The 22,416-nt window shown below is 31.3% G+C and overlaps 2 protein-coding genes across 3 annotated transcripts in view; both read right to left on the bottom strand.

Moving 5' to 3' along the window:
• Positions 1-3,544, bottom strand: part of LOC140441785 (lysosome-associated membrane glycoprotein 1-like) — a 79,652-nt gene extending 76,108 nt beyond the window's left edge. The window contains exon 1 of one of the 2 annotated variants that reach the window (XM_072532701.1): positions 3,357-3,544. In XM_072532701.1, the coding sequence (XP_072388802.1) occupies positions 3,357-3,414 (58 nt within the window). In that variant the 5' untranslated portion in view covers positions 3,415-3,544. The remainder of the gene's footprint in view (positions 1-3,356) is intronic. The other variant, XM_072532702.1, reaches the window with a different exon arrangement.
• Positions 3,545-6,957: 3,413 nt separating this feature from the next.
• The window catches only part of LOC140441784 (sodium/potassium-transporting ATPase subunit beta-2-like), a 76,622-nt gene continuing 61,163 nt past the window's right edge, over positions 6,958-22,416 (bottom strand). The window contains exon 7 of the mRNA XM_072532700.1: positions 6,958-12,630. Within this exon, the coding sequence (XP_072388801.1) occupies positions 12,527-12,630 (104 nt within the window). The 3' untranslated portion in view covers positions 6,958-12,526. The remainder of the gene's footprint in view (positions 12,631-22,416) is intronic.

Here is a 22,416-nt window from a genome sequence, read left to right as displayed (position 1 = left end):
TCTGCTTGACCCAAGGGACAAATCTCCTAACTTAGATTTAACATAGGAAGAGACCTCAAAAGCACTGGACTTCACAAAAGAAAAGTATCCCGAAATTGACGTTTTACCAATAATTGTAAAGTTTCAGGCAAAAAGTGTACCTTTTCAAAAACATTTTTTTGAAAACAGTGTCACTTCAAAAGTGACACCGATTGTGTGGTGGAAAAGTCACAAAATATTGACACTAACAGTAAGTTGATATTGAACAACTTCACACAGCCCAAGCGTCTTCAGCTGGCGTTGAAAGATTTTTTTCTACCTTTGGGCTAGTGTAGTCGAAACTTAGAAACAGGTTGGGTACAGAAAAAATTCCTCCAAATTGGTTTTTTTATTTAAAGTGTTTAATACATCTGCATAAAATGAACATAAATTATATTTTTGTGTTTTCAATCTTAATTATTTTGAATGTTTTTACGTTGGATGTTTTTTTTTGTTATATTAATTTTTTTTTATGTAAATAAAAATTGTCTTAATCCTTGTTTTCATTGTTTATGACTAGTATTTTATAAATATTTCATTCATTTAGTCAAGTATTTAGACTTATAATACTTTGTATCAAATAAACCTGGTTTAAACCAAATAAACCTGCTTTTTTGGTTTTTTTAAAAAAACCTTGGTTTTTGCCAACCCTGCTTTAAAGACTATAAAAAAATATTCAAATTTGCCCACTCTGTACCCATTTTAAGCAACATGTTACTAGACTTTTGGAATCATTGCCTCAGTAATTGCGCTAGAGAAAATTATAAATGATGTAGAATTGAACAACTGAGGTATAACATTTAATAAACCTACCCAGATATTGGCCTATGCAAATGACTTGTACCTTACCACATAAACAACCTGTAATTCCAAGATGTTCACTGCACTCTCAAACGCTGTAATTCCATTCCATATTCTCATTAGGTTTGTTTATACTTTAACAGGTTGGCTGCTAACAAATTACTAACATATATTACCAGAAACGATAAATGACAGCCAGCGATCCTTTCTGGTTTATCTCCAAGTGCCACTAGATCCACTGGTATAATACTAATGTTTCAGATGGCAGCTGGCGGTACACACAGTACTGCCATTTACATTTACTGCTTAAGTAAAACCATGCTTTTTAACCAATCACTAGTCAGTGGAGGTTTCCCTAATATATGGAAAAACAGTTTTGTCATCTCAATACATAAATCTGGTGAGAAGTCAAATGTAAAAACCCATTTTTCATCAGCAAGCAAAGTGTGATTTTCAAACTATTTGAATCACTTGTAACAAAATTCCTTTCATGACACTGTACAAATATTATCATTGGTGAGCCGAACTGTTTTACAGCTGGTAAAATTATGCTATTATCAGTAAATTAAAGAGAAGGAATTTTCCTTTATGACTTACTTTGTGGTTATCAAGTTATTTTAGACAAGGAAGACAGCTAAGTAGTTAAAATTAAGAATGATTTATCTAATCCAATTTCAGCATATTCTGGTGTTCCTCAGAGATTCCACTTTGGACCTCTGGTTCATTTCTTTATAAATGACATTGGTTCAGATGTTGTATTTTGTAAATTTCTACTCTTGCCAGATGACCTTAAGTTAAATGCATGAACAATGTTGTTGATTAAATTAGTTTATATAAGGACATTGTTGCTCTACAGAATTGGTAAGAAGTCAATGGAATGACCTTGAGTGTGGTAAATGAAGAGTAACTGTAATATAACAGATTGCAGCAAAAGAGCTTTGCTACAACTTTTATGGATTACGGTGCTACAACGCCAAATATATAAATAAATGGCGAAAGAAGCACAATTCGTCAAACCTTCCGTGTATGAATTTGTATCAATAGACTGACAGAATAGGCAAACAGAAGTTATTATGGACTTAAACACCTTAAAAGTCATTGTCTACCAATAAAACAAAGATTATGGTATACAGAACCTTAATACTCCCAGTATGTATGGATCTGAAACATAAGAGCTTTCTAATGCAGATGAAAACAGGCTATTTATATTTGAAAAAAAAAACACTCATGATAATGAAACTTGGCATTGACAATATAATTTTGAGCTATACAATAAATACAAATAAGTAGCTGAACCCAAAGCTGTAGTTATTGCAATAAAAATTAGATGCCTATAATGGGTAAGACATCTGACCCAAGCAAATAAATGACATAGTCTATTACTGAAACCTGATGTAACTAAATGAAGAGATAAACTAGGTTGAAATGGATGGAAATCTGTGCTTGGCCCAAGCTGTAAAAAATAGAATGCAGTATTGATAAACTGATATACAGAATAATTAATTACATTAAAGAGAAGACACATGGTGACGTGAAAAGAAAGAATGGTAGATAAAAATCAAAATGGTGGCAAGTGTATTTCTTAAAAAGTTTTTTGTAAAAGTATGTTAACAAATTAAATATGTTAAGCTTCTAGTAATTATCTTCAAAAACATTATTGTGTTCTGCTCTATATTTTTGCAATATTGCTTTATTTCTCATTATTCGCACATTACCATTATGCTTTTAGAATAGGAGGTTTGCATATAATTAAATAACACCCTTATGTAACATTATTATTATGCCTTTTTGGTCATATTAACAATGATTTTGTTTGAAAGCAAACAAAATCTTGATTAGAAATCATCTTGGACAGAAATGTACCAAATACTAAGAAATTAAGCACATTACACCCAAAATATAATACTATGAATAGAATGTTTATAATTGGCAAGCTTTAGAAGAAGTTTTAGTTTAGAAGTTTTTAATGGCCTAGCACAAAGTGCTATTAAGACATGAAAATAAGAATAAAATGAAGAAATTAACAAATTATAAAGCATAGAGCTGAAGGAAAAAAACATGAAGAAGGTGCACTCAATAATGTATCTATTTACGAAATCATTAACAAAACCACATTTTTTTGAAAGCATGAAAATATCTAAAATAATTCAAAATATCAAATCTAATTATTTAGAGCAGAGCTATTTATTTGGCAGGTTATTATGATGATAATATGATTTGATAATAATATAACAATACATACAATCAACAATTTGAACAAAACCAGATGTGGTTTTAATGTGGTCTTTTCTGATAATTTATAATGGAATATGACTGGTAAAAATTAGATATTAATTTTTATGCAATTTTTTTCAAATAATGTTCCCAATAAAGATACTGCACATTAGATATTTTAGAAAAATAACTTAATTGGTTTACATTACGTAGTCAACTACAAGACGGGTAAAAACAATGAAGAAAAAAATTGATCTAGGACATTGCTAGCAACGTAGTGGCGTAACATTATGAGTGATAAAAAAATTAATTGTGTTTCTTACCTGTTACTTCTAGATAAAATAGGATAGATAACACTAATAATATCTTAAAATTTGCCATGGTTTCGTATTATTATAACGTTCGTTATTATTTATTCCTACCAAAACAAAGGTACAAGATGATCTGTCAGAAATTAACCGCAAGCAAACAACGTTCGAGAAAAGACTATGTACAGTTCGAACAGTAACGGAAATGATATTATTCTATTGGTCGTGCTCTTGGATATTTAAAAAAGGAAAGAGAGAGATACATACAATAAGTAGAAACGCTATTGGCGGAAACTGACAGCTAACGTAGGTAAATTTCTGTGTTATTTTTGTTAAAAATTATTATATAAATATATTCCTTGTTGTGAAAATTTTGAATAAAATAAAAAAAGTTTTATATTAGGTACAATTAACGTAATAACGTAAATTATATTTGATATAAATTGGCTCACATTGTTTAAATCAATATGTCTAAGTTAGGCAATATTGATTACAGAGTCACAATGTAGATTGCCTATCCTATAATAGTCTATAAAATTACATTAACTGAACATTTAAAAAAATTTACGGATATTTATATTTTAAAATTTTATTTTAATTTTAAGTAATTTTATGTAGATTGATTAATTTAAATATAGGCAACCGAGAAGTGACTGACATAAATGACCACAGTGGAGACGTAGACGATGAGAGGCAGAAAAATAATATACCAACAGAAGAAGAAGTTGTCAAGGCAATAAAAATGTTAAAAAATAACAAATCCCCTGGAGAAGATGGTATATTCCCTGAGCTGTTCAAGTATGGAGCAAACGCTCTAAAAAAATACATAATAAAACTTGTTGCATCCATTTGGAGAGAAGGAAAACTCGCAGACAGTTGGAATGTAGGTATTATAATGCCTGTTTACAAGAAAGGAGATCCACTAATATGTGACAACTATCGAGGCATTACCCTTTTAAATACGACTTAGAAAGTACTGGCTTATATACGTTATGATCGTTTACTAGTATATACTGAGGAAAAAATAGGCAAATACCAATGTGGATTCCGAAAAGAAAGGTCAACAATTGATCAGATTTTCCTTCTCCGACAAACCTTAGAAAAGATATACGAATATGGAATCGATACCCACCACCTTTTCATAGATTTTAAAAGCGCTTATGACAGTGTGGACAGAAGCGCACTTTATAATGCCATGGCAGAAATAGATATTCCGTCGGATCTAATAACATTGGTAAAGGCAACTCTTTCGAAAGTTGAGTGCAAAGTCAAGATACAAAACAGAGTGTCAAGGTCTTTTCAAACACATACTGGATTACGCCAGGGAGATAGTCTCTCGTGCCTATTGTTTAACATCGCGCTAGAAAGAGCCATAGAGAGATCGGGCATAACCATCGAGCAAAAAGACAACCAGAGGTTTTGCCTTTTTGCTCGATGGGCATAACAACCAGAGGTACGATCATCAATAGAAGTGTACAGTCCATCTAATTTACTTACCGTTGCACGTCATTATCATTGACAGAGATCGAAGTTGACATAGGGTAAATGCACAATTGTTGACCATGTGCTAGTTATTTTCCTACTAATATGTTTTGATTAGAATTAGGAAAATGTTGGTATTTTGTTAATTCTAACTACTTTTTTTAAGTTTGGCAACATGTCTCCTAGAGTATGACACATCTATCGTCGTCAAAAAGAGTTTATATGTATTCTTTCCATCTCTCTAGTTTGTTTTTTGTACCCATAATTATTTCGTTATTATCATTTTTTAATATTCTTGCTTATCCCTTTTTGTGTCTACCTGTCATTTCTTTTACTTTTTTTATGAATATTAAAGGTGTATTTTTCCTGAAGTTGTTAGATTTCTAGGCATTTCGTTGACATCCAGTTTTCTTTCGCCTCACTGCATTTTTTTCTAATGATTTTGTTGATTCGCTTGTATTCTATTGGGTTTGTTTTATGTTTTCGTCTTACGTCCATGAGGTCCATGATCTCTTGCGTTATCCATTCTTGTTTTTTGTTGTGTTTTATAAACCCGATGTCTTCTTCTTGTATCTTTGTTATTTGTGTTTTTAGAGCAGTCCATGTTACTTCAATGTCTTTCTGTACCAAGTTTTCGATCGTTTTTATTTCTTTCTCAAGCTTGATACTTATTTCTTTTTTCTGTTCAGGGTTCTTCAGTTGTGAGATTTCTATTTTTCGTGTCACTGTTTTCTTTTTGACTTTAAGAAATCTTTTTAATCTAAAATCCATTATAACTGGATTGTGGTTACTATGTATGTCAGCTCCAGGGTATGTTTTCGTAGATTGTATGTACTTCTTAAAGGCGTTATTGAGCAAAATTAAGTCAATTTCTATTTCTAACAATTCTGTCTTTTCTGTCTGCAGGTGATTTCCATGTGTATAGCCTTCTAGAATGTTGTTTAAAGAAGGTATTGGCTATTAACAGATTGTTTTCTACGTAGAATTGTACAAGTCTATCTCCTCTATTTCTGGTACCTAGACCATATGCTTCTTTGTGGTCTCCTTCAGCACCACGACCAATCTTAGCGTTAAAGTCACCCATGATCGTCGTTATCTCACCTCTTTTTGTCAGTAGCATTATTTCATCTATTAATTCTCTCATTTTATTTGTTTTAGCTATTAATTCTCTCTTTTTATTTATAAAAAAATCTATTGGCTTACAACTGTATTCCTGGTGCTTCAATTCCAAGTGTCCTTTCAATTTTGAAGGTTTCATGGACTCATTTGAAAGAGCAGCATAACAAATAATACCTAATGGTTTGTCGTCAGTACCCTTTATAAAACCGAACTGTAATTAATCTTCAGAATGTTGTCGGGTCCAGGACTCCTTCTTCTTTTGACGTGAGAACGTCTTAAATTAGGTTGTGGCTCGGAGTCACTCATGAAAAAGTGTAACGCCCGCTCACGTCTGTTACGATGAGTCACCGAACGAGAGAGAGGCCCGCCGGACCGGCGAATGCCTTGCGTCTCTCTCCCACTCAAACATGATCGGTCCGCTGCGCGCGCAGCACTAGAGAATTAGGCGCGTTGGAAATTAGTTAAGTTTAAGTTTACATGTACAATGTTTTAGTAAACAAAATATATTTCTATAGTTAAAATTTGTGCAATTCTTATTTTCATTCAATTCCTTGTTCCTATTGTGTAATTTAATAATATCTATTCATATCAATAAATATTCTACCGAGAAAAAGACGTTGTCACGTAAAATCTTCGCCCGTAAAACCGACTTTACAGGCAACCGATTTTTTTGTGACAGTTGTTGACTGGGCATCGAGCGGCCGTTTGTAATTACCGCTCGTACCTGCCTCTGGATGGACATTACTCGACTGTCTATTATTATTGTCGCTTTTAGAACTTGTATCCGGCTGCAGATCACTCGACGGTCTGTTGTGGACGGAAATTTGTTATTTTCTGGATGTGTTAGTGGGACGTTAAAATAAAAGCAGTGGCGTCAGTCAGCGGCCTTAAAAAGCAAGATGTGAAACGGTGAGGTGAGGTATCTTGCTTTCGTGGCCCGGTACCGGGTCGCGCCCCACCATTTAGGAAACGCTGATATAAGGGATATGAACGTGAAGGAAATAATAACAATGTGTAGTGTTAGAACCGCTATTTATATTCTTTAAAAAATTACATTTAAGCACAAAGAAATTATTTTAAAAGATGCATATTGACCACAACATACTTTGGCAGGTTGTGTCCAACATTTAGACCATAAATTAAATACTTGTTTACATGAGATATTCCAGAAACATAAATAGATTTTCACCTTATAGTTATTTTATTATATGTTATAGCTTTATGTTCTGTTAAAGATAAACTTTGTCATATATTTGAACCATTTATAAAAGAGAATAAATATTTTGAATGAATTAAAAAAATCAAATGAATAGAACATGGTAAAATCAGTTCAAATATATTACCTTATCTTCAGAAGTTCATAAAATCCTTTTTATTATATTCAGTTTAATTAATTGGCTTGAATCTGAAATATTTCTTGGAGACAAAATATTTTAAGTAATATACAATGCAGATTAACAATGTGTAGCACAACATATCAAAATTATTACTTTTTTTTCGGCTTCATAGCCATTTATTGAGATCTTGTAATTATTCTTAGGTTATAACTGTTTTATTAATCGCTTCATAAATTTAAAGTTGTAATACTAATTAAATAAATAGTTACGTTATTACTTTAGATTGAATTCTGTTAAAACCTAAGAGGACGAATTGGTAATATTTCATTTTTGCATCTCATCATAGTTTGTTTAAAAATGTATGGTTTATAAAAATATTGTTACTAAAGTATTTGATTTCATTAAATTTTTTAGAAAGTAAGTATCGTTACTTATCATAAGTCAAATGTCAGTGTCAACATAATCTGTGTGAAATTGATTTTGGTTTTTCCTTTATGTGATTTATTTATTTCTATTTTATAACAATAACAAGAAAAATTAATTAAGTACTTAATTAATGCTATCGAATTCGATCAGTATCGATAAATAAAATAATTTGATATGGAATTTTCCACAAGTAACCATTCCAAATCGTTGTGCGTTTTATTAACTGAAATATTACCAAACTTTCGTCGAAAATATTTTGCCATATTGGCGATTTATTTTTGATATGCAAAATGCATTTCGGAAAATAATCAGTCTACTACATCTTGCGAACGGTAGAATTTTTCATTTTGAAAATCTTAAAACTGATTATTATCTAAGTATTATTAGGATAATCTAGACTCTATGAAGTACAGTTAACACTTATCTTCTGGTAATTTATAACAATATTATTAATTTCTTGCATATTCATCTTTTTTGTTCCTTATAATAGAACTATAGCATTTTAACAGTGCTTAACACATATCGTAGGTGTCCGTAAGTGTAGGATTCTTTTTATTTTTAGTTATAACACAAATGCATTATGCTAGTGTTGATCGTACTCTTAACCAAAGTCCGTTCCAAGACCTGGATTACAGTCTAATTAGAAGGGGGCGAAGAGGTAAGCGACGACTGAGATAATATTAAAATATGACGATTTACGCGTGTTGTATTGTCAAGAAAAGTTACCGTTTTGATAAACAGTATATATTTTATTACTAAATATATACTCACTATAACTATAACACCACCTGATCAACTTTCCCAATGACCAAAGGATCGTAAAATGGCCATAAAGAGAGTAGGGAGCGAGTTTTGCCCGCTTCTTTTTGGCTGTGAATTGATTTATAACATTTGTAAATGTAAATGTCAATTACAAGCGTCTTATTCTTCTCATCGTAGTCGGAATGTGTTGGAACGAAGTCTGGATAGAAATACATCTAACGATAATATAATGTAACTATGCCATATATTTAAAAAGGCAATAGCACACCTTCTGCACTCACAAGTATACTAAGATTAATTTTTACATTGCATTTATGGCGTTACAGATTAGACGAAATTTTCTGGCAATTATTTAACAAAAAATAGATATCGGCAGTTAATGTGTAACTTATGACGAACTTATGTGAACTTAATGCTGACAATAGGAACAGATTCTACAGTTGACAGGCATAAGTGTAGAGATATTAAACAAAATCTGTTATCAATACTATTGTAGGAAAGTTAAAAAAGCTTAAGCCTTATTTCAATCTCTAATGACAGTTGTGTAACAGATTTTATATTTTTCTTATATTATTTAGCTTTGATACAGGAGATATTAACACGAGAAGACGCTAGAAAACGAGAATTTATTCCACAGGAATCAAAAAGAAAATGGAAGGGATGAACAGGAAAAAAGAACCAATAAAAATTAGTCACCTCAAACAAAAATAAAAAATTGACCAAATAATTTTCATAAACAGACACTCAAGGAAACTTATTTATTATTAAAGCTTAAATTATTTCATCCTCGAAATATTCATTAAATTTAATTGATTATTCAAGTAAAAAAACTGTACCTACCCGTGCTTTTTAAATGTTGTTAATTTTATTTTATCATGCAGTCGTGAATTTTGTTCCCTTCTTATAATTCACAGTTTCTTTATTAAGTGTTTTGAATATCTAGGTCAGTTTTCGAGTGATTTTGAGTGACGAATACTAATATTTAAATAACCAATAGTTTCTTACAGATGATCTACTTTTACTTAGTTGGTATTCATTCTATAAACTCTAGATGTTTCATTTGTAATATTAAATGTTGCCTATCGTCTGGATGAGCTTTTTCATGAGATCAAAATATCATTGGAATTGAGACAGATATCGGAAGAAACACATTAAACTTATTTAGAGACATTGCTTATTTCTTTAATAATAAACTAAAAAGGTGTAATCGTATGTCTTCGATCGCCTAAATCCACTAATATTTTGTGGCTATCTCTTTAAGGAACATGAATAATCTGTGGCTTTTCACCAGTGAAAAATACGATAGTTTGTGATAATCACTGTTACAAATAACAGGGATTTTTTAGAGCAGTATAAATAATTCGTCGACTAACTGCTGTGTTTTGGGGACTATTAATCCAAGTTAGCAATACTTATTATTTGACCTAACCACCTAATATAATCAAATTTTACATGACAACAGTGGCTTCATTTTAGATTTGGATGAAAACGGATTATAATATCTATCATTGAACGAAACTCTAAACTTTTTACTGCAACTGCTTCTACTGCCCCTTCTATAAAAATGTACAGTATAAATGATGTGTTTAAGAGAAATATTTGCATTAACAAGAGAAACAGATTGTTAATTAAAATTTCGTCTATTTATTTGAATTAACAAAACAGGCAAGTGTCTTCTCGTCACAAGAACACTTTTGTATTCATATTGTCGGGTAAATGAGAGATTACAATATAATAAATCTCTATAAGTTTTACTTCACGACACTTACTAAAAGCACTTTTAATAGAAAATATTGGTACATGCGGACATCTACGCTTAAATTTCTTAATATTCAATGCACAAACGAATACTGCTTACTTTTACTATAAAAGAATACATTATGCTATAAAATTACAACGAAATTGTATTTACAGAAATAATATAACACATTCGTCTCTATCACAACACAAAGACGTATGTCTTTAGCTTTAAGTAATATAACATACTCGAATACCTCATACAATCAGTAACAATGGACCAACTAAAGTTGTGAAGTCTCACAAGCTGGTTGGAATTTATGAACCTTACCAAGCAGACTTATAATCATTTATAAAAGCCTGTAAGACATATTTAATTTTAATCTTATTTTTCAATATATTATAAATGAGAGTACACTGTCGATTGTTATACAGAATTGATATATTTAAGCGTTTACCTAAATTAACTAGCCTCCTTATTTTTAAGACACTAAGGAATAAATTTAAAATAAAATCTCTTGTAGACCTGTACCCGGAATTAAAAGTTTGTTTCGACAGGATCATATAAGGTCCCTCTCCCGTGTGACATCAGACTTGAGTAGTCCACTACAATGTTCTTTTATAGTTTATTGTGATGCGTCAAAAACTGTTACACTAAATGGCATGCGGATTAAACAAGCGCCCATTTCCTCAAGGATTTTTTAATCATATAAGTTAACAAATCGATTATTTTAGAAAATATATACACTTTTTAACACTTTTATATAAAATTTCCATAACGGCAATTTAAAATAATACTAGCCGAGGAAAATAACGTTGTTAAATAAACAGAGAGCATAACATTTTCAATTTGTAAATAATAACATTGAGCTAAATGTAAAACAGCCTTATACTCTACTGCCGTTATCAGGGCAAACGACAGTAAGAATAACACAATGGATCCCAAAATTCTTTTGATATTAAATATATATATATATATATATATATATATATATATATATATATATATATATATATATATATATATATATATATATATATATATATATATATATATATATATATTTAGGGATTCTACAGTATTCACTGCCTTCCCTCGCTCAACCGTTTCCATCTCTCTCTGTTGTTCCATACTCCATATATATATATATATATATATATATATATATATATATATATATATATATATATATATATATATAATCATACAGCATTGTTAATGACTGCGTTTTCTTATTTTGTATTATGTGTTTGGATATTTTCCAATACATAAATCTCATCTGAAAGATCCAGATTTTGGGATATTATTACCTGTTTCACTACAGTAAGTCAAGACAGTGTTAAATAAATAAAAAAAATTAAAGCTCAAGAGTGTGTAAACTATTTAACTTTTAGTTGTTTGTTACCAGTGCTTCTGATGTTTTGCTTGTATATGTTTTACTGCAATGCGTCCATTGTGTTCCGTCCCAACCTCTATAGATTTGCAACATAAAGCGAATCTCCCAGGTATTCGTTACATGTAATATCACTTTTCAAGCATCTATCGATCCATCGCTTAAAATACTATGTTTTATTCGCATCCAAAAAAGGCGCGCATTTTCTTGGTAATGAATAGCTTTGAGTTTTTAGCTCTTTTTGTGTGAGTATCAATACATATAAATGTTGTAATAAGGTCATTAAATGTTTGAGAAATTTGGGATCCACGGTGTTTAAAACCACTTAAGGGAATGCTTTCCTGATTATATATTCGACACATGATCCGGACACAAAAAACGGCTGTCACCTTTACAAAAATTTGCAATCAAGTGAAGTATTCGACCCCCATTGACGCTTACCCTGGGTACACCTATGGAAGTCAGTGATAGGTGGCCAAAAGCGACCTAAAATACAATTTGGCGATCCAAAAAAATATAGTCGGGAAATTTAAGATACTGTCCTGAGAAATACCAAGGTTTTCCAAAGTTATAAAATGTGTGATCTTTTTAAGCTTAGAAAAGCTGATATTTCAGAACTGAAAGCCGCAAGTAAGAAAAATAACCTCTGTATGTTATGAAGGACGAGAAGTTATAGTTTTTGATCAAACTACAACTTCTTGTCTTGAACGACTATATGTTTCCGAATCGACTGTATATAACTAACAGTGATGGCAAAGATAAAATTTCTAAGGTTGTCGTGAACTAATATCTGGTAACTAAACTATCTAGACCGTCACCATATTTGTATTTTACGGAAATTTGAATTCTAAAAATGCGAGCCCTTGCGATTTTACTTGATGGCAGTTGTCAGAGCCCATATTTGGCCTACTTGATAATGTTGATGTTCTTAGTCCACCATAAGTTCGAAGTGGACTGACCCTCTTCTATCGACGCGGTCGTGAATGATATTTTTTGCCCATGCCTTGCATTCAATGTTGATCAATATACCACCTATAAGAAAAAAAATCTTTAGTTGTAGAACTAACCAAACATACTGGCAAATTAAAAAAAAATAGTTTTGGCAATGTAATAAATTTGGAACGGATCACCTAAAATTTAGTTAAAAATTTAAAATTAGTTAATAATTATCTGTTTTTTTTTTATAAGCTTTTAGTCCATTGAAAAGTGACAATGAGATTACATTTTTGAGAGGACGCAATTTAATTTTTTTATGTGTGCTGGTGATTAGTATAAGCTTAAGTTCAAGATTGTGGGGTCCCACCCTTGTCTCCCGGCCGCCATCTTCGAAAAAGGGGGCAAAGGGTTTTCACACTGTATCTCGTAAACCAGCAACACTACAGAAAATTTTGTTTAACGTTATTTGTAGGAAATTAAATTGTCTACAACTTTATTACTATTACTTTTAACCCTAAAATGGAAAATAAAAAAGTTATAAACAAAAAGGCCCAAAAAATTGTTTTTGGGCCTTATAACTTTTTTTCTGGTTATTTTATCAAAAAATGACATTAGATCAATATTGTAGGCAGTGCCAGATTAAGGGAGGGGGAGGCTATGGGACTATTAGCCCACGGCGGTAAATTTTGAGAGGTGGTACGTCGCTCCTATCAAGTTTTAATTCTATATGCGGATATTTCAAAATTATGGAATTGATTTTCTAAAATAACATGGTAATAAAACTTCGTCTCGTCTCCGATAAGATCCGTGCCTGCGGTAGCAGGTCGCACAAAACCACGTCTGATGTTTCCGGGAAATCGGCCAGAGCCACTACGCCTGGCGGCAGCGTGTCCGGCCCCAACACGTCATGTCGTCAGTTGTGTTAGCGCAGTTTTCGAGACCAGTCTCAAATTTTACTTATTTATTAGTGAAGTATTTTCGTGACGTTTCTAAAAAATGAGCGGAAAGGAAGGAGGTGCATTTTGGAAACGACAGAAGTTAGAAAAACAACAAAAATTAAATGCAGTATTAAAAAAAAACCCAAGATTCAGCTTTTTTTTTACCAAATCCAGACAAGATAGTATACCAACGAGCACTTCTTCTCAAGACGATCTAATTGCAAAAGTTTTAAATGTTTTAGAAGGTAGGTTTATTCATCCACAGCAAATTCATACCCACTTTGTGATATCGAGTAACATCCTGAAAAGAGTTCTCCTGAACGCCAAACTCTAGTCGAAATTGGTGTTAATCGAATTGATTTACAAGATCCAAAATTCTGGCTAAGAAATTGTGTAGATGAAATGCTGAAAGAATTCAAAACACAGGATCTTAATTCTTTAGACTTTAAAACTTCAAAAAGAAAAATAGGAAAACAAAACAGGTACTGCACTAAATCGCTGTTGTATTTTGTTTTAAAGAATGGTGAACAAATTCGGCGTGACTAGTTAGTTTATTCCAAAAGCACGGGCTCTTTATTTTGCTTATATTGTCGACTCTTTTCAAGCGAAAATTGCACTTGTTCCTTTTTTACTGGATTTGACGACTGGAAAAAGGCTAAAGAAAAATGTGACAGTCATGAAAGGTCAGTCGTTCATTTAGAACATCTTAAAAATTTTATTTCAAGAAATTCATTGAGTATGAGAAAGATCGATGATTCTATGCGACAACAGACTGAACATGAGACCACATATTGGCGAAACATATTACAAAGAGTCGTTAGTGTAATAAAATTCTTCTAAAAAAGCTAGTAGGGGACTACTTTTTAGAGGAACCGACGAAAAATTTGGTTCTACAAGCCATGGCAACTACCTTGGATTACTAGAGTTGTTGGCGGAATATGATCCTCTTTTAAAAGAACATATTGAAAAATATGCTTCAGAAGGCTGTGGTTCAGTATCTTATTTATCAAAAACGATTTGTTTTGAATTTTTGCAAGTGATTTCGGACCACATATTAGAAGAAATTGTAAAACAAATTCATTGTGGCAAATATTATTCAATCAGTGTTGACAGTACGCCTGATATAACACGTAGGTACAGATCAACTGACATTCATTATTAGGTATTGCTCAGACACCGGAACAGCTGTCGAGAGGTTTATACAGTTTTTAGACAACACTGGCTACAAAGCCAAAGATATGGAAGACAGCATTGTAAAAATTTTGTCCAACCTGAATATAAATATCGATGACTGCAGGGGACAATCGTATGACAATGCGAATAACATATCTGTCGTTTATAGCGGTCTCCAAGCCCGAATAAAATCTAGGAATAGTTTGGCAAAATACGTACCATGTGCAGCCCATTTCCTAAATTTGATTGTACAACATGCAGCAGAATGCACTATGAAAAGTACTTCTTTTTTTAAGTTGCTAAAGAAATTTATATTTTTTTCCTCAGCTTCAACTTACAGATGGAAACGACTCACTGGTCTATTGAAAAATTGTGGCCATACAACATTTGTTCCAAAAAGAGTTAATGTAACTCGATGGTCACGACGATTTGATACATTAAAAGCTCTTAATTTATGCTATCAAGATATAAAGCAAGCACTTTTAGAGTTATCCTCTAACGACAACGAGAAGATGCCAGTTCGCTGTCAAGTAAACAATTTACACAAAAAGATGACTACGTTAGAATTTGGTATTTATGTTGCTTTTTGGTTCGAAGTACTGTGACCTAGCGAGTAAATATTTACAAAGCGCAAATATGGACTTACATATGTTCGTCTTTGTATAGCTCATTACAACATTTTTACTAGTCTCTTCGTGACAAATGTAATTTATTTGAACAAAAGAGGCAGCTCTTATCACAACAAACGGAATACGGCAAAGTGGCAAAAGAAAATTACAGTTTGACAAAGCAGATACAGAAGAGATCCGTACACCCCAAAAATAAGATTAGAACCCACGTGCTGTATAAAACAATTGATTATTTGGCAAATTTGAAATATCAAGATCTGGTTTCATGAATATGTGTAAAATGCTATGTAACCCCAAGCTATCAGTCTCAATAAGATTGGGAACACTAAAGTGTTATGTGTGGTCTCTATTACTATATGGCTGTGAGACTTGGACATTAAAACAGTATGACGTCAACAAATTAAATTCATTTGAAATGTGGATGTACCGCCGACTGCTAAGAATAAGCTGGACCAGCAGAACTACGAATGAAGAAGTACTGAGAGCAATGAACACAGGCCCTCATCTGGTCAATACTATCAAAATTAGAAAGACGTCATATCTAGGACATATAATGCGCCATAGGGAATTTGAGCAGCTCCAGGTAATATTAGAAGGTAAGATTGAAGGTAAAAGGGGCATAGGACGACAGAAAAAATCTTGGCTACGAAACATCAGAGATTGGACCCACAGAAAAGGAAATGAATGAATTCATCAAGCCCAGAACAGAGCCATCAGACGCATTCACGCATCTATACCTACTGGAGAGTGGCGGTATAGTAAATCCAACGAACAATTCCCTGGGGATTAATATAGACGTTTAGAATTTTGTCAAACTTCAATGGAAATGTCACATCAAGATGAACATTTTTTAGAGAACGTTTTGTTCACCGATGAATGTACGTTTTCATTGCATGACCGTCACAATTCAATGAATGCTCGGTATTGGTCTCGAGAAAATCCTCGTCAGATTTATGTCGCTCGTATCCAGCGTCCTCGAAAAGTAAATGTTTGGGGAGGCATAATAGGGAATCATGTCATTGGTCCATTTTTTATAGAAGGTATGTTGACTGGGCGGAAATACTTGGAACTTCTTCAAAATCAAATTGTCCCAGCCCTTCGTAATTTACCAATACCTTTCGAGTCCATATGGTTTCAACACGATGGTTGTCCTGCACATAATTCTCGCATCGTCAGTGAATATCTCAGTGCGACTTTTCCTAATCGATTGATTAGTGGTCACGAAGATATTTTTTGGCCTGCAAGATCACCTGATCTTGCACCTTGTGATTTTTTTATGTGGGGATATATCAAGTCCAAACTATATAGAATTGAAGACGATAGGCCTAATTCTCTCCAAGAATTAAGAGAAAAGATCTTTGATTCAATGAAAGGTATTAGTCCAGAAACATTAACTAATGTTAGACGAAACTTTTATAATAGATTGGGTTATTGTTCTGCTGCTAATGGAGGCTTATTCGAACATTTTTTGTAAATACATTTCATTAGAATAAAATACGTTTATTTAGAATATTTTTATAGAATTCCTACCTATTTAAACATTTTTTAGAACTTACTTTTATGTTTGAAGAATTTTTGTTTTTTTTTCGAATGTACATTGTTTTTTCAATAAGATTTTCATGTTTTACTATAAACACTTCTAATAAAGACTGAAATAAATGTTTCAAATTTTAATTTTTAAAAAAGTAAAACCTTCATGTTGGATTCGAACCCTGAGCGCCTGGATGAGAACATCGTGTCTTGAACTCTGATCCATCAGACTTTTAAAAATGGAAATACGTCACACATACGACGTTACACATAATAATTATGACCGAGGTGATTTAGCTCGAAGCTAACGTCTAAAGGTGTGAGACTGGCATTATCCTATTCTATCCTATCCTATTCACTCGCATTATCCTATTCCATCTCTCTCTCTCTCTCTCTCTCTATATATATATATATATATATATATATATATATATATATATCTATATATATATACATATATATATATATAAATATATATATACATATATATATATACATATATATATATATATATATATATATATATATATATATATATATATATATAAATTTTTAGAGAAGCTTAGTCAAACTGTGTTTGATTGAGTTATATTAGAACCTGCCGTTGTATAACAGTAAAAGTAAAAAAAGGGTCGACATACAAGATATAAAGTTTTATACTTTCTAACCCCAAAGTAACAAAATACGAAGTTATGAACCCATAAAAGGTTCAAGACACGTTTCACTCAGAAGATTATTGAGGTCCGACGTTTTATGAAAGGTTAGCGTATAAAAATAACGTGGGAATATATCACAGATATATATTTATAATGTATATATTTTGATATATTTTATTTAAAATACATATTTTTTTACTTCTACTTTTAAGTACTAAGTATTCACTTATAAACAGTTATAAGTTTAACTTAAGCATGTGGATTTTCCAAAAAATATATTGGGGAAATTTGAGGAGATCTACGTGAAAGCTTACATCATTAAAATAATTGAATTTAAATATTTATGAAATTAATGTGAAACATTATTCTAAATAAATAGATTTTTAAATATTAGCTAAAGTTTTTCTTGAAAATATGGCGAAACCAAAATATTTTAAACTGCATTATAGCCGTAGATCTATGACATATACAGGGTGAGTCATGAAGAACTGTACATAGGTACTCTTACCTCCTAAGAAGGCCCATATGGAGAATAACAATTGAGCATTAAAAAGTCTTTGCTCCCATTGTTTAAGAATATACAGCGTGAGTTGTGAATTTTGACTGAAATTTCGTTATTCGTCATAACTTTTGAACGGTCAGTTTGATGTGCCTCATATTTTGGTCAAACGTTACACTACTACCACCTAAACAACTGATTTTTTCAAACTGGAAAAAACCAAATCCGGCTTTAAAAAATTAGTTGGTTTTTACATAGCAAAAATTTCACCCTGAGTACGGTTTTTGACAACTCAAATAAGAATTTTATCAATTAAAAGAATAGGCAATTAAAACACCGTATTTTATTTCTCATACGATTAGGGGACACTGGGGAGGGTTGAGCCACTTTTTTTCAGCGACCTGATTTTCTGCCTTGCTTTAGTAATTGCATAAAGTTGTTTACATATTGATTAACTATGGTAATTACTATTTAAATGGGAATAAGCCACAATTAAAGGTTAAATTCATTTTATTGACGTTTTAATTTCCACTTCGGAAATCGTTCTCAAAAATTATTTTTATATAAATAATAATTTATTAAATGCAGTGGCACGTCCTACACTCGTGGCTTTTGGTGTTCTAAGTGATAAGTTATTATGTCGGGACATAAAACCTCTTAGCCAGTCACGTGTAGAAGCTCTATTTTTCTCCCAAGCTGCTGAAATTTTTTTATTATTTTCAGTTGCAAATATGTAAGCAAACTTTCTTACTGCGATTGGAGAAGTCCATAATGTTAAGTCAGCACATTTGAATAGGTATTGAACTAGCAAATATTCTTGATTAGTAAAAGTTTGCGAAGCATTAAAGTTTGCTACAAACGACACGTTTTAGTTTGATTTAAATTTATTTACATATCTAGATAGAGTCGTTCTATTAATATTATATTTTTTAGCGACTGTGCGGATTTTACCATTAGTGCTATACATTTCCTGTACTGCAGTTTCCAAAATTTCAGGATCAATAGGCAGTCGGCCTTTCGATTTCCATTTAAAAGGCTTCTGTAAAAAATTAATATTGTATATGCCGTAGTGAACATTTTAGCAGAAAAAGCAAACGATTGTGAGCCCACATTTTTCAATATTGAAAAGAAAGAAAACATACTGGAAAACGGTTTTTTTAACATGATGGGAGGTTTGAGCCATGTCTCAAGCCTCCCACATAAAATATGTTTATCCCTCCTCTCGTACCAGTAGCCACAATAAATTACGATTTTTCATTTAACACATAACCTAACAAATAATTGAATACATGAAAGTATGTTGATTAAGTATCATATTCGCATAATTCGTATACATGTTTCTACACATAATAATGTAAATAAAGAATCCTTTTAATACATTTTGATTTAAAACTTACATTGTCTAGCCTCAAAAACAACTTTTCACTCTAACTTTCCTAACAGACTTCGATTTGACATGGGACTTAGATAACGACAAAGAAGCAATTAGTAAGCATCCACTAAACGGAAAAATAAATTTATTTAAGTATTCGTTATGGATGTAACATTTATGGCTCAAACCTCCTACTGGCTCAACCTTCCCCAATCTCCCCTACTAAGTTTTTAATTAAAAAAATTAAATTTGACTATGAATTAAATGTTTAGCAAAGTAAACCATCCATGTAAAAAATGTAACTTTTCTTACAAAAATTAATTTTTTTTTGAACAAACATTTAATTTAACATAGGTAAAAAGAAATAAGGATAAGACTTACAATCAATTTATTCTACCACCAAGCACCGGTTTTGCATACTATAATTTGCTATCTTCAGGTCAACGGTACATGTTAAACTAAATGCTCAAAATATAATAACCCGTATTGGGGTACTGTGTGTTATAAAATATATAGCAATTATGTCAATATTATAGGTATGTGATTTACTAAATATGAATTTAAATTAATTAAATAAAAATAGGTGAAAAATGATTTAATGAAAATTAAAATTAAATAAATATTACTTACATGCCGATACGAGGATTATTATTAAATGTTTGAGAAAAGATAGTTTAAAAATCCGTTATGGTAAACTGGTGACAGGTGATTACAGGTATTTACCATAACTTTTCTTAAACTATGTTTTCTCAAAAATTTAATAATAATCCTTGTATCGGCATGTAAGTAATATTTATTTTTTTTTAATTTTCACTTAATTTTTATTTAATTAATTTAAATCCATATTTAATAAATCACACACATATAATATTGGCATAATTGCTGTATATTCTGTACCAGGCAGCACCCCTATACGGGTTATTATATTTGCAACATTTGGTTTACCATGTACCGTTGACCTGAAGATGCATAGCAAATTATATTATGCGAAACGGGTCGTTAGTGGTAGAATAAATTGATTGTAAGTAAGTCTTATTCTTATTTCCTTTTACCTATTTGAAATGGACTCACATAGACAACATATTCAAGATTTAATTTAACATTTAACAAACAAACCAAACCTGATTCAAACTGGCAAAAGTTCGTTTTGTTCAGAGAAAAAATTTCCTTCTATACACGGTTTCTGAAAACTATATCTTAATTGTTTGAAATTTTTTTTATAAATACGTAATAAGCAATTAAAATGACACATTTATTTTTTTGAAAACTTTTTGAACTGAATTTTTTTGAAAAAATAAAAGTTTTTTGAAAATCTATTTAACTATAAGTATTAATATCGTCACATCTTGAATAAATCAAACTGGAAAAAATCAGATCCGGTTTGTTTGGTAAATGTTACATTAAAAGTTTGTTCAAAAAAATTTAATTTTACAAGAAAAGTTACATTTCTTACATCCATGGTTCACTTTGTTTAAACCTTTATTTCTTAGTCAAATTTGATTTTTTGAATTAAAAACTATGTAGTTGTGTGGGAAAAAATAGTATGCCATTTTAATCGCCTATTTGTCTAACTTATAAAATTCTCAAAACCTTATACAGGGTGAAATTTAAAAAAAAATGGCATTTTCGTTGCCTATTTGTCTAAATTATAAAATTTATATCAGAGTTTTCAAAAACTATATACAAGGTGAAAATTTTCCTACGAAAAAAAAACGAGCTGATATTTTAAAGACGGGCCAGATTTTTTCTAGTTTGAATAAATCAGTTGATTAGGTTGTAGTGGTGTAACGTTTTAAACAAATATAAAGCACTTCGAACTTTGTAGCATAATCTTTTTCCTCTAAATATCGAATATTTAAATATAAAATATATAAAAAAATTATTTGATACACCCCTGACTGATACGTCACAGCGACCTAAAGTTATTTACCCAAGTGTATTTGCCGAATCACCTGAAAAAATATTAATTGCGTAGTTATCGAATTTGACTTCACCTTAACTTGTAGCATTTGCAAATTCTTTGGTATATGTTGAAATCCCCTCGTATTTGCTAAAACACCAAAGAATATTTTTAGTGTATTTTATTTCCTATTCGTACGTATTAAAACACCGAATTCTTTCAATTCATCTTAGCGTCACCGAGGTCGAAAATAAACCATTTTAGAGTTAGTTTATTATTTCACAGATGTGAATTTTCTCCGCATTCTTTGATCGTTAGACCGCTCGATACTGCGTTTTCAAATAAATATTTTGCGTTCCCGTTCCCGTCTAAATGTTTTCTTTAAGCGAATGAATTTAAAAGATAATTGCTAACTCGCTGAGGTCGCTGCCAGATTCGATTGATTTTGGTGTGAGTCCAAATTTTTCATCAAATTTGTAATACCCTTTTGTTCTTCGTCTTACTTTATGGAAAATAAGTTTAGTGGCAGTTAATTGTTCATTTAATAGTTACAGTTAAAGTGAGGATTTGAAATATACCCACATTGTTTTAGTCTTTTTAAGAAGCAGAGCTCCAAAGTTTGTGTTCCAGTGCTTCAATTTCCAATCTCAATTTTGTCTTGTCCTATCACAGTGGAGATGAATTTGTGCGAGTGGTAAAGAGTGAGTTCCAGTGAAGTCTAGTTTCTACCCCCAGAATTTTTGTGTAAAACCCCATTGCAATCCAGGTAACTTTTTTGTGTTAAAATTTAAAGTAAAGATAAACATTTTTTTACTAATAATAATTTGCTTTCATAACAAAAAGAATTTGTAATAATTAATATTGTACTATCTAATCATATTTGACATTAGTTTGCTTTGTTTTTTTAAGAAGGTTAACCTCCACGCAGTAACAATTTTTTGTAAGTTTTTGTAGCATCTCTCACTTGTAAACAGAGTTTGTAAACGAATAGGATATATGTAAGTTTTTCTTTTTTATTATTTTGGTATAAATTCTTGTAACCATTTATATCGTAAGTATTTTTGTATTGTCTATTTTTGTAACTGTTTGTGGTGAGACATCAATAAATGTTTAGTTTTTTTTTCCAAACCATTTTGTTTACTTCTCTTAACTAACTCTCTAACCCCTTTTTTGAGTTATATATAT

This window comes from Diabrotica undecimpunctata, chromosome 5 (genome assembly GCF_040954645.1).
Source record: "Diabrotica undecimpunctata isolate CICGRU chromosome 5, icDiaUnde3, whole genome shotgun sequence".
In the NCBI taxonomy this organism is placed as follows: domain Eukaryota; kingdom Metazoa; phylum Arthropoda; class Insecta; order Coleoptera; family Chrysomelidae; genus Diabrotica; species Diabrotica undecimpunctata.
This window is presented reverse-complemented; position numbering and strand designations above follow the sequence as displayed.